Source organism: Sus scrofa, chromosome 2 (assembly GCF_054392235.1).
Source record: "Sus scrofa isolate SSC_HxYL_T2T_F1_AM1 chromosome 2, Sscrofa_HxYL_maternal_Yorkshire_Landrace_v2.0, whole genome shotgun sequence".
Taxonomy (NCBI): Eukaryota; Metazoa; Chordata; class Mammalia; order Artiodactyla; family Suidae; genus Sus; species Sus scrofa.
In genome coordinates this window covers 111,495,684-111,508,204 of record NC_139384.1, presented here as the reverse complement: position 1 = coordinate 111,508,204, position 12,521 = coordinate 111,495,684, and the positions used below count along the sequence as shown (strand labels likewise).

The 12,521-nt window shown below is 38.3% G+C and overlaps 2 protein-coding genes across 16 annotated transcripts in view; one reads left to right on the top strand and one right to left on the bottom strand.

The window, feature by feature from the left end:
* LOC110259688 (uncharacterized) overlaps window positions 1-12,521 on the bottom strand; it is a 136,604-nt gene that overhangs the window by 22,375 nt on the left and 101,708 nt on the right. For 3 of the 5 annotated variants that reach the window (XR_014838358.1, XM_085014080.1, XM_085014081.1), the window contains one exon: window positions 4,311-4,426. The exons of the other annotated variants lie outside the window; for them this stretch is intronic. Coding sequence is in view for 2 of the 3 variants with exons in the window: in XM_085014080.1 (XP_084870206.1) it covers window positions 4,311-4,426 (116 nt within the window). In the remaining variant the exon portion in view is untranslated. The remainder of the gene's footprint in view (window positions 1-4,310; window positions 4,427-12,521) is intronic. 5 annotated transcript variants of the gene reach the window in all.
* Window positions 1-12,521, top strand: part of KIAA0825 — a 399,794-nt gene that overhangs the window by 327,959 nt on the left and 59,314 nt on the right. The gene's annotated exons all lie outside the window — the stretch shown is intronic.

Here is a 12,521-nt window from a genome sequence, read left to right as displayed (position 1 = left end):
TTATCTCCTTTTGGAAACCTGGCAGGCTTCACCCCCTGGGGCTACAAGGGTGGGACCCACAGGGGGAAGAACATTATCAGAACCCTCTCCTGATGGGATTAAAACCCAATACTTAATTATCTTGTAAGAGAGAAAATGAATGATAAGGATTCTAGTAGCTTGAATTTATTTAATTACAAAATCAGTGAAAAAATCAAATTAAAGGAGCACATAAAACTTAACAAAAATGGATCAATGGTTAATTGAGGAGTCTGAATTACAGATCTTTCTGATGCATATATATTTTCAAGTAGAAGAGTCTGCTTTAATATTTAAAATAGATTAATATGAATAGTTTTTATTCTCATATTTAAACCAGCTTAAGATTAGTGCAGTTTATTCTTTTAAATTGGTTCACCATATAGAGAAAATGTCTAAAAGTACCAGGTCAAATTGTTTATTATAAAATCTTAATTGAATCTGAATCAAGAATCACAAGATTTGGTTTAGTTAGTTGTATCCTCTTATTTACATTTAATACAATTAAATACTGTGAAAATCCATATATATATTTTTGTAATCTGTTCATAGAGCTCGATTTTTTAAAAGAAAACATTTTTATAGTTATGATCTATGTAATGTAATATTTATAATCTATTAAAGACATAACATTACTAAAAATTGGTTTTGCCCTAGATTAATTGCATTTAATTAAAGAACAATTTATAAAGTACTCGGTATGTACAAAAGCTTAATAGCCAGTACAAAAGCAGAAAGATATTTAGGGAGATAAATATATAAATGAGAGCCTAAACTTAACTTATTAAATTCATAAGAACAAAAATAAATCCATGAGTTAAAAACAGAGGAATTATATCTAGTTGGAAAATAAGAAATATGTTCATTGAGAACAGGTAATCTGATGGAGACCTTGAAGGTAGATGGGATTTCAGTGGACAATGTTTGGGAAGAAATATACTGAGAGGAGGAAGGAGCATAAATTAGAGCTTAGAGGAAAGATGCATGGGGTAAATTCTTGGATGAAGCACTCAAACTTAACTGTAGTACAGATCAACTCCATGGTATGTTGGCAGTCTATTTTCTCAGAGCTCTTCTGGAATGTTGATTTTGTGGTTTGATTTAGGGCAACAGCCATGCCTTGAATGTCTACTAAATGAGCCAAAGCAGGGGAATAAAAGATAAAGGAAGGGTACATACACTTTCTGACCTTAGATCACTTCCAGTGGGGCAAATCCTTTCAAATTTTAGAGTTACTAGAGATTTGTCTGGAATGCTCTTGGATGCAGAGAAGCCTCTAAACCAGACACGGGGGGCGGGGGGGGGGGAGATGAAAAAAGAGAGAGTGTTTGAGTTTGGGGAAATATAGATAGTCCATGGTTCTAGAAGATTCATTCAGGTAATTTCTAAGGCGTGTCATTACTGCTTCATTCCTTTTGGGTTTTGTATTTTTGTTTGGTTTTTGATGTGATACTGAGATGGGAACATAGTTCTATGGCTTCCATTATAGGTCAACTTTTCCCCCACTGTGTCTGGAATGCCTTTGCTTCTGGTTTTTCCCCTACTCCTACTCGTCCACCTAGAGTGAGTTCCAACCATCCTGCTTTTGCTGGTTTAGAGGATTCTCTTCCTTTACCTGAAGACTCTGGAGTTATTAATGGTGTTCCATTCCCAGAATACAGATGTATTTATGTTGATGGAACATCATTATTATTATACCACATGATGATTTTGTAGCCAAATATTCATTTTTCATTGTTCTATGAATTTCATTACTTAGACTCAATTAGTCCCATGTCATACATTGGGCTATATACCCAAGATTATAAGAGATCCCAACAATAAACTTGCAGATTGCTACTTCTTGTTTTTATAAGAAAATCTACTGCTTTATAAGTGATTTTGATTATAATTCACATAACCCCTTTAGTATCATGTACTTTCAGTCCCATGTATATTCCTATGTCCTTAATGCAAACACCTTAAATCTCCATGATAGATTTTTTTGCCTCTCCTTTTCTTTTTTTTAAACAAAACACTGATATGAAGGACAAAAATGTTCTTCCTAGACTACAGTTTTATCTTCTCTATTCTGGTCTAATAACTCCTTGAAATAAATTTTAAGAAAGTAAGATTTAAAAAATTAAGACTGTCATTTTAATATATAAGCTTAACTACAGTTTGGATATGTATAATTAAATAATGCTCTTCAGTGGGCTACTAGTAAGCCCATGATGATCCTGAGTATAAATAGCATATGTGACATTAGGGATTCATTCACTGCTTAGTTTTGTGAATCACCATGGAAGCTAATCTTCATGACTCCTCATTTGTGGAGGAAGCTACTATGTGCAAAAGATGTGAAATCAGACACCAGTGAGAATGTATATTGTTAAGAGTGAAACCTTTATTCTCTGGTGAAGTTCTGATTATGCTGTTCATTTCAATTTTAAGGCAACTAAAAAATGACATATAAGTCATTTGAATCTGTATATATATATAACGAATAAAATTGAAAATTAAAAGATGTTAATAATTTAAGTTTGAAATATTTCCTTCAGTTATCTAGATAGTTGATATCTGAAATGTTTGAATAATTACCTCATATTCACCTCCTACATGTACATACAGTAAAGGGGGGGAATCCTTTAAAATGTTCATATTTGTCTTATGTCAACATTAATATGTCACAATATTTTTTTGTTTTATGAGATTAATTTCCAGTTGATGAAGAATTTTAAAGTGGAGATAATCACAATAATTAAGGAGTAAATTTGTAAATGAAGGCCTGACTCAAGTTATTTAATTAACATAGATTCATGAAACTTTGGCAATTTGATGATTAAAATATGGATTTTAATCTAATCTGTTTCTGTATTTTCAGTTCTGCTAAACTGTCATCAGAGAAAGGGTAGTAGTAGAGAATTACAAATCTGTAAAAAAAAAAAATCAGCAACCTATTTCCTATTCCTTTGTGGCTGTTTAATATAATATAGGCATACCTCATTTTATTGCACTTTACGGATATTGGATTTTTTTTCTAAATTGAAGTTTTGTGGCAACCCTGTGTCAAGCAAGTCTATTGGCACCATTTTTCAAACGGCATTTGCTTACTTCATGTCTCTGTGTCACGTTTTGGTAATTCTCACAATACTTCAAACTTTTTCATTATTATTATATTTATTATGGTGACTAGGATCAGTGATCTTTGATGTTACTATTGTAATTGTTTGGGGGTGCAACAAATCATGACTGTGTTAAGATAGCAAACAATCAGTAAATATTGTGTGTTTTGACTACTCCATCCAGTGTTCTCTGCCTCGCTCCCTCTTCTTGGACCTCCCTATTCCCTGAGATACAAGAATATTGACATTAGGCCAGTTAATAACCCTGCAGTGGCCTCTAAGTGTTCAAGTGAAAGGAAAGGCTGAACATCTCTCACTTTAGGTCAAAAGCTGGAAATGATTATGGTTAGTGAAGAAGCCATGTCAGAAGCCAAGATAGGCTGAAAACTAGGCTTCATGAACCAATTAGCCAAGTTGGGAATGCAAAGGAAAAATTCTTGAAGGAAATAAAAATGCTATTCCAGTGAACACATCAATGATATGAAAGCAAAACAGCCTTATTTTAATTTTTTTTGGCTGTGCCTATGGCATGTGGAAGCTCCCAGGTCAGGGATTAAACTTGTGCCACAGGCTGTTCCACAGCTGCAGTAACTCCAGATCTTTAACCTGTGTCTCAAGGGAACTTCCACAAAGCAGCCTTATTTCTGACAGGGAGTCAGATTTAGTGATCTGATAGATAAAACCAGCCATATCTTAAGCCAAAGCCTAATCTAGAGCAAGGTGATAACTGTCTTCAATTCTATGAAGGCTGAGAGAGATGAGGAAGCTTCAGAAGAAAAGTTTGAAGCTTAGCACAGTTTGGTTCATGAGGTTGAAGGAAAGAAGCCATCTTTGTAACATAAAAGTATAAGGTAAAACAAGGAGTTCCTGTTATGGTGTGGAGGAAATGAATCCAACTAGTATCGGTGAGGTTGTGGGTTTGATCCCTGCCCTCGCTCAGTGGGTTAAGGATCCAGCATTTCTGTGAGCTGTGGTGTTGGTCTCAGGTGCAGCCCAGATCCTGCATTACTGTGGCTGTGGAGCAGGCTGGCAGCTGTAGCTCCAGTTTTGACTCCATGTGTTGAGGATGTGGCCCAACATGTGCTGATGTAGAAGCTGGAGCAAGTCAGCCAGAAGATCTAGCTAAGATAATTAATGAATGTGGCTACACTAAACAACAGACTTGCAGTGTAAATGAAACAACCTTACCTTAGAAGAAGATCCCATGAGGACTTTGATAGCTAGAGAGGAGAAGTCAGTGCCTGGCTGCAGAGCTTCAAAGGACAAGGCTAACTCTCTCGTTAGGGGCTCTTGCAGCTGGTGACCTGAAGTTGAAGCCAGTGTTTATTTGCCATTCAAAAAATCCCAGAATAATTATGCCCAAACTATTCTACCTGTGCTATACAAATGGAACAATAGAGCCTAGCCTAGTAATAGCACATCTGTTTGATACCAGAAAGATGATACCGGAATCTGGGTTCTTGTTCACAGCAGTCAAAGAATGAACTCCTTGAACACACAGGCAGCAAGCAAGCAAAGTCTTTATTAAAGGAAAGCAAATAGCTCCCAGGGTTGCTGGGAGGGGGAAGATCCCCCTTCTTTATGGTCCTATAGAGATTTTTATCTCTTAAAGGTGGGGAGGGGCACCAACGTGGGGTCCAGAAAGATGTGATTTTTTTCCCATTGACCTTGCTCAATTACCTACATCAGTCCTTTTCCAATAGGGGTTTTAGGGTTGGAAATGTCCCATAAGTTTTAGGGTTTCTTTGTCCTTTTCTTTCCTTAGATTAAGTCACCATTCCTCTCATTTTTTTTTTATTTTTTATTTATTTATTTATTTTTATCAGTTGAGGAGTGGGCTAGAGATTCACATTTCTTATAGTAAACAAAGCCTCTGGGGAATGCGTGTTTCCTATAATAAAACAAGGCCTGTGGAGGTGTTACTCCCTAGAGCCCTTAAGCCACAAATGTTAATTAATATCCATATCAAAGAATATATCTGAGCCCATGCTCCTTCACTAGCTACCTGAGTTAACATTCTGCCTCATGTTGACAGCATGGTTTACTAAATAATTTAAGCTTACTATTGAGACTCTTATGAAGAAGGAAGGGTTCCTTTCAAAATACTACTGTTCACTGACAATGCACCTGGTCACCCAAGATCTCTGATGGGGATTGTTATTGTTTTCATGCCTGCTAATACAACATGAATTCTGCAGCCCATAAATCAAAGAGAAATTTCAACTTTCAAGTCTGATTATTTAAGAAATACATTTCATAAGGCTGCCATAGAGGTGGTTCCTCTGATGGATCTGGGCAAAGTAAATTGAAAAACTCCTGGAAAGAATTTACCATTCTCGATGCCATTAAGAACATTCAGGATTCCTGGGAAGAAGTCAAAATATCAACATTAACAGGGGTTTGGAATAAGCAGATTCCAGCTTCTATGGATGACTTGGAGGAGTTCAAGAGCTCAGTTAAAGAACTAACTGAAGATGAGGCAGAAAGAGCAAAAGAATTTGATTAGAAGTGGAGCCTGGAGTTCCTTGTGGCTCGAGGGTTAAGAATCCAGCGTTGTCACTGCTGCAGCTCTAGTCAGTGCTGTGGCATGGGTTCCATCCCTGACCTGGGAACTTCTGCATGCTGCAGGTGTGGCCAAAACAACAACAGCAACAAAAAAAGTGGAGCCTGAAGAAATGACTGATTTGCTGTAATCTCATGATAAAACTTTAATAGATGAGGATTTGCTTCTTATGGAAGAGTAAAGAAAGTGGTTCTAGAGATGGAATCTACTCTGGTTAAGATACTGTGAAAATTGTTGAAATGACAACAGAGGATTTAGAATATTACACAAATGTAGTTGACAAAGCAATGGCAGGGTTTGAAAGGATTGACTCCAGTTCTGAAAGAAGTTTTACTGGGTAAAATGCTATTAAACAGCATCACATGCTACAGAGAAATTTTTTTCTGAAAGGAAGACTCAATAGATGCAGCAAACTTCATTGTTATCTTACTTTAAGAAACTGTCACAGCCACCCAAACCTTCAGCAATCACCCTGATCAGTCAACAGCCATCAACATGGGAGGTAAGACCTTCCACCAATAAACTGATTATTCTTGCTAAAGGTTCACATGATGGTTAGCATTTTTAATAATAAGTACTTTAGGGAGTTCCCGTTGTGGTGCAGTGGAAACGAATCCGACTAGGAACCATGAGGTTGCAGGTTTGATCCCTGGCCTTGCTCAGTGGGTTAAGGATCCAGTGTTGCCATGAGCTGTGGTGTAGGTCGCAGATGCGGCTCGGATCTGGCGTTGCTGTGGCTCTGGGGAAGGCCAGCAGCAACAGCTCCGATTAGCCTGGGAACCTCAATATGCCGTGGGTCCGGCCGTAAAAAGACAAAATAATAATAACAGTAATTATAATAAGTATTTTAAAATTAAGGTAGGTTCACTCTGTTTTTAGACAAATGCTCCTGCCTACTTAATAGATTACAGTATAGTATAAACATAAACTTTATATGCACCAGAAAACCAAGAAATTTGTGACTTACTTTATTGTGATATTTGTGTCACTGCTGTGGTCTGGAAACAAACCCACAATATCTTGGAGGTATGCCTGTACTCCTGCATAGGGAAGTTCTTAGAGAAAACGTGTGTGAACCTTTTCTAAGAAGAGGAAGTGAAAAGGTGGAGATAAAAGTTTACTTCCCTAAATAGAGCTCCAAGAGGGGTCTACTTTAATCTGCTCAGGACAGACCAAGCCATCTGGTGTGAATGGGAGGCTGGCAGGCCTGGCCCAGGGTCCTCCAAAACGAGGCAGTCACTACCTTTTACCTCCTACTACCTCAAATGAATGGCTTTATTCCTCCTGGACAGTGTTAGAAGCTAAGTCAAAAGGCCTAAATAGCCACAACTAAGCATATCTTCTACTCCAGATGAATGGAACTGGCTCCACCAACAATGCTCTCAGCATGTCTTCCACAAATATTCCTCCTTCTCTATTCGCACTGCTAATACTTCCCTTCTCATCCCCAGAGTCTCCAACTGAGTTTTCAGATTTAGGCCTAAATTCCTTCAGTTTGCTTCCAGAATGAACTTCCTTAAACATTTAATTCTTAGTTCCTTACAATTAAAATCAGTACCGACTTAGGGTCAAATAAATTAGCTGATCTGTAATTCCAAACTGACAGATTAATGTTCAGGTGATGTATTGGGGGTCCTGGACCAGCCTAAACAAAGCATGTTGGGAGAGCCTCTTTTGGATAGGATGAACTGACCTGTCTTCCCTTCACACACCAAAATCCCAACAGAGGAGCCCAGTATGGGGTTGGGAAGCAGCAGTGAGCTAACAAATGTTAGTTTGGACACTGAATCTGAGTTCATTTTGATGGAAGTAGCTAGAGTTCTAAATATGGATTTGGAGTTTATCAGGGACATCTGGGTTGTGAGAGTCCTCTGGACACTTAGGGGTTTACAGGAGGTGATAATTGGGTCAGGTGGAGGATGAGCTTAAGGGACTGATTGGGTAGAGAGGAAGACAACTTGGGAAGAAGAGAGCAGGGAAGCAAGGGGGAGGAGAGTTTCAGGAAAGAATAAGAATTCACTAGTTCAAATGCTGGAGACCAAATGAGATTAGGACTAAAAAGTGTTCTTGACTTAGGTCTGGTAGACTGCTGTGGCCACTGGAAAAGTGTTCAGCGGTAAATCCCACCCTTTTCAAGAAGTTTGCTGCTGAAGGAAAGGATTCAAGGCCGTAAATAATGGGAGATAAGGCAGAGACCCACAAAAGATAACTAATAAAGCAATAATTAGAATGACATAATCAAATAGCTTTTAGGAAGATTAGGCAGGGAAAATTAGAAGAGAAATACAGACAGCAAGTAGACTACTTAGGTAAATGAGATTAGCAATAATAAAAATATAAGGGACTTTAATTCCTAAATCTGTCTTCATCTTATATTTAGCTCTAGACAAAAACATACCTCCATTTGAGCTTATCATTTTTAAAAAATATATGACTCTTCACAACCCTCACACTAAGAGTCAGGTCAAATCTTCTTTGTTCTTTGGTGCCTTTGGATGCCTTTTCTCCATTCCACAGCCGGTGGTGTTTCCTTCACCCTGCTAGGCTGCCTGTATGGACCTCTCTTCTGGCCTGTGTAAAATGTACCTGGTGGATGAACATTTCTGCTTCAGGAGCACCAGGCCAGCTTTCTCACTACTTTCATTAGCTTCTGTTCTCTCTTGGAAGTAAATTCAAATTTCCATTCTGCCCTTATCTCTTCTTCACTGCCATTTTTTTAAATGGCTGCACCCACCCACAGCATATTGATTGTCCTTTTTGATCCTTTTCCATTTCCTTCTCTGTCATCCCATCTTGCTTTCTGAATCCCTGAATAATTGTCACTCAGCGCTTTCTACAACTTGAAAAGTTGCCTTTCTGAAGCATTTTTTTTTTTTTTTTTTGCTTTTTTTAGAGCTGCACCTGAGACACATGAATGTTCCCAGCCTAGGGGTCCAATTGGAGCTGCAGTTGCTGGCCTACACCACAGCCACACCAACTCCAGATCCGAGCCATGTCTGCTACCTGCACCAGAGCTCATGGCAACACCGTATCCTTAACCCACTGAGTGAGGCCAGGGATCAGACCCACAGTCTCATGGTTCTTAGTTGGATTGTTTCTGCTGTGCCATGACGGGAACTCCCTGAAGCTCTCAATTCTGTTCTCTTAATCTTTGAAATTATTCACCTATTGTATTTCATTAATGAATTCCTCAATAGAAAAAGAAGTCACTTTAACCTTTTTACATAGCTTACCCTCCTCTTGAGCAAACATGATACTTCATGCCTATAATTCAAAGTGTTTTAATGATTTTTCTTTGTCAAAACTCATGCTAGGCCTGCACATAAACATGGGGGACAGAATTAAGACTAGAGATTATGCCTTGAAGGGTGTCCTAAAACTCAGTTAGCTTGTCACAGTTGCTTGAGTATTTACTGTTATCTTTGAATCGAATTGAGGCATCTTAACTCCTAGAATGCTAATATAATTCCTTAAGCCACTAGGAGCCATTAGGACCTTAGCCAGTTCTAATGTTTGTGAAGGAGGAGAGGAGGAAAAGTGAGGTTTGATTAAGGCAAGCATAAAGATGGACTAGGACCAGGGCCCATTTCTCCATTTCTCTGAGGGTGGAGGGCTCTGGGCAGCTAAGCTCAGCAGGAGCACTTGGGTATCTAATTAAGGGAAAAGACTGGGGGAGGAGACAGTGATGCTAATCAGGAAAAATACTGAAGTGTGACAACGCCAGGATGAACTTCTCCTAGGTCATATGTTTGCCTCAATGAATAAGAGTCTATTTTGAAGGGTTTCTTTTTTTTTTTTTTTTTAAGGTTTAATTTCCATCTCTTTTCAAATATATCCACAATTACTTATAAGGAAGGGAAGGGTCTTACCTCTAAGAGCCTCTTTTTTCCATGCATTACATTAGTTGCAGGGAAACTATAGGAAACATGGGTGGTTTGTTTATTCACTCACTCATTTATGCAAATCTTCATGCTTTTAGGAAATACACTCATTGAGAAAAAAAAGGAATATGTTCATTGAGAGTGTGATATGTGCTAGGTATCTTGGTACTCTGTATGAGGAGACAGACACAATTCTTATTCCTCCTGGAGTTTCCAGTGGTATGTGTAGACAAACAGAAAGGCAGTCAAGCATGGTAAGTGCTATGATCACAAAAGTACAGGTGCTGCCTGAAATACAGAGTTGGGAAAGTCAGTCCAGATTAGGAACAATATAGCAAAGACTTGAGAGCAGGCCTTGCGTCTTTAGCCAGCAGTTTATAAAACTGCAGGCTATCTTGTTAGCTTGTAAGCAGGGTAAAATCTCAGACCCTTTGCTTTTCTTGATCAAGGTGTCTCTTCAACATAGACCTGCACGTTGTAAATCCTTGATGCAGGTATTTTATAAGACATTGTTTCCCAATCTTGACCCTGCATACTTTTCATAATTCTAATTAGGAATAATGTATAAACAGGAACTCAAGAGATAAGATTTTTCATTTTCACTTTGTAGAGTTCCACCTTTTTGCTTATTCGATTGGGAAAAGTTTGAGAAAAACAAGACTACCTTGTGTTGAAAATTTTCTTTTTAAACCACAAATCCATGGGAGATTTATGTAGTGTAAATCCTTGCTGTCTAATAAATAATAAATATCACAAGTACATGTTGAAATCACACAAGAAAAATTTCTAGTATTGACACCAATCATTGTATAGGTAGCACAGATAAAGGTAGCCACTGGCTAACAAATACCACTTATGGGTTACTGCAGAGTAATAACTGTGTATTTATTTATATAAAAGGTGATCTCTAACTTCCCAGTGTTTCTTCAGGTATGAGTGCATAATTTCTAAAAAGATATCAGTTTTTATGTGTGTGTGTGCATATGCATAAAATGCACAGTCATATCTCAGAATACAGCTAGAGATATACTTCCTAAGGAAATATGATGATCCAGGAATTAAAGAAGATAAAGAATGTTCACTTGGAAGAAATGTGAGCAGATGAGATCCAGTAGGGAATGGGGTTTGTAAACTTGGGGTGGGGGGGAACCGAGGTGGGGAGGGTGAAAAATGCAAAGACAAGAAAGAAAAAAGGAGTTACAAGTAGAGCCCAAAATAGCATACAAAATATACAGGAGACACAGGAGACAGGTTTTCCTTGAATAGTCCAAAAATAAGATGGAAAGAGAAATAAAAGACCCAGTGTACTCTTAATAGAGGAGACTGGAAATACAGTACAGGATGAAGATAAATGAACCTCAAGGACCACTAACTATGTGAAAGGAGGAATTTGCCATGATGACGTGAGTACAATCCAGGTGACAGAGGTGACCTGGAGGCCCAAGAACTTGACGTTGCTAAACAGCAGAAGACAGGAAAGGAAGGTGAAAGAAAATACCAAGAGTTTGGCAAACCAAAACATCTATGATATGGGGAAAAACTTCTCTGCATTTGAATCATTGATACTAAACAGAGGCATTTTAGTGCTTTTAAGCCACAGGTGTCACTTTCTGTGGCAAAGGTCAAAGTCAGCTAAAACTTAACCCTGGGTGGTGGTAGAAAAGATAGGGCAATGATAAAAATCTCTTAGTTTTGGAGATGCGGCCAAAGTCTAAAACACTGTCATATTCAAAATAATTAAAATGTCAGGCATTCTTTTTACTTGTACACTACATCTTTGTTTATTATTCTGTTAGATAAAGCCTCTTGTCATTATATTCCAGGCAAAGCTGTTAACCAAGAAATCAGATCCACACCCTAGACCCAATTTTTGAATACCATTTCCTCTTTGATCTACTGCATCTCTGAATTTAATTATGGGGTCTAATTTGATGCCCTGCCATTGTATCTTTTGCTCTTCTTGTTCTTACTGTTGATTGTAAGAAAGCAGAGTTTTCTTTTCTTTTACAAGCATGCTCATTTTTAGCTAGTTCATTGAAAGGTGTCACCTTCTACTTTATCTTGCTGCTTGGGTCCTTTTATTCTTTGTCTCCTGAACTGACACAATTACCATCCCCACGCTCTGCAAATACAGCTTGCAGAACCAGTTTCCTAGGAATATAATTTTTAAAAGTGCCAGACATCAGAATGACTCTAAAGCCATTTGATGAGTTCCCTGTTACATATCCTCATTTGCTTCCTTCCCAAAGAGATTTTTGATTTCTGCCTGGAACATGCTTATCAGCTTAAAGGTATGCAGCATCATTATGTTATGAAGATTTTTTTCTGCAGCAGCAAGTGCACTAACCTTGAATGAAACAGTTGCTAATCATGTTGCACTAAGCAAATAAAAGTCAGAACTGACCTAATCTTGCTTGCCTAATACCCGTTTCTGCAGATTTCAAGTGTAATGTTCTAATCACTGGCGCAAAACAGCCAATTAATTTGCTTTCCATACGTGTTTTTACTGGCCAAGATGCATAGGGGAGCAGTGCGTTCAGTCATAATCATGCTCTACAAAGATGGGAAATGTTCCCTTTGAGCTTCCAATCATTAGGCCAGCTGAAGTGAAGACAAGCCCATTGACAAGTGAGAATGGCAATAATTTATTTTCTATTGATGGGTTGTGACAAATCATGTCGGAGCAGTGGCTGCATACTGTGGGGCTCCGCTAAGGAAGACTGTGATGGGCAAAGATGAAACCCTTCACAGCTCATTTAGTCCAAATGTAGCCACCTGGGTGGTGAATCGGTTCAACATACCAGCCCAGGCATTCCGGCACAAAATTAGATCGCTAACAGGCAGGCCATATAGGGGTTCCTACAAGGCATTAATCAACAGGGTTGAGCTGTCAAAATGCAGAGTCTGAAATTAAGAAACACCAAAAGGATGAAAATATGGCAATGCTGTCAAAAA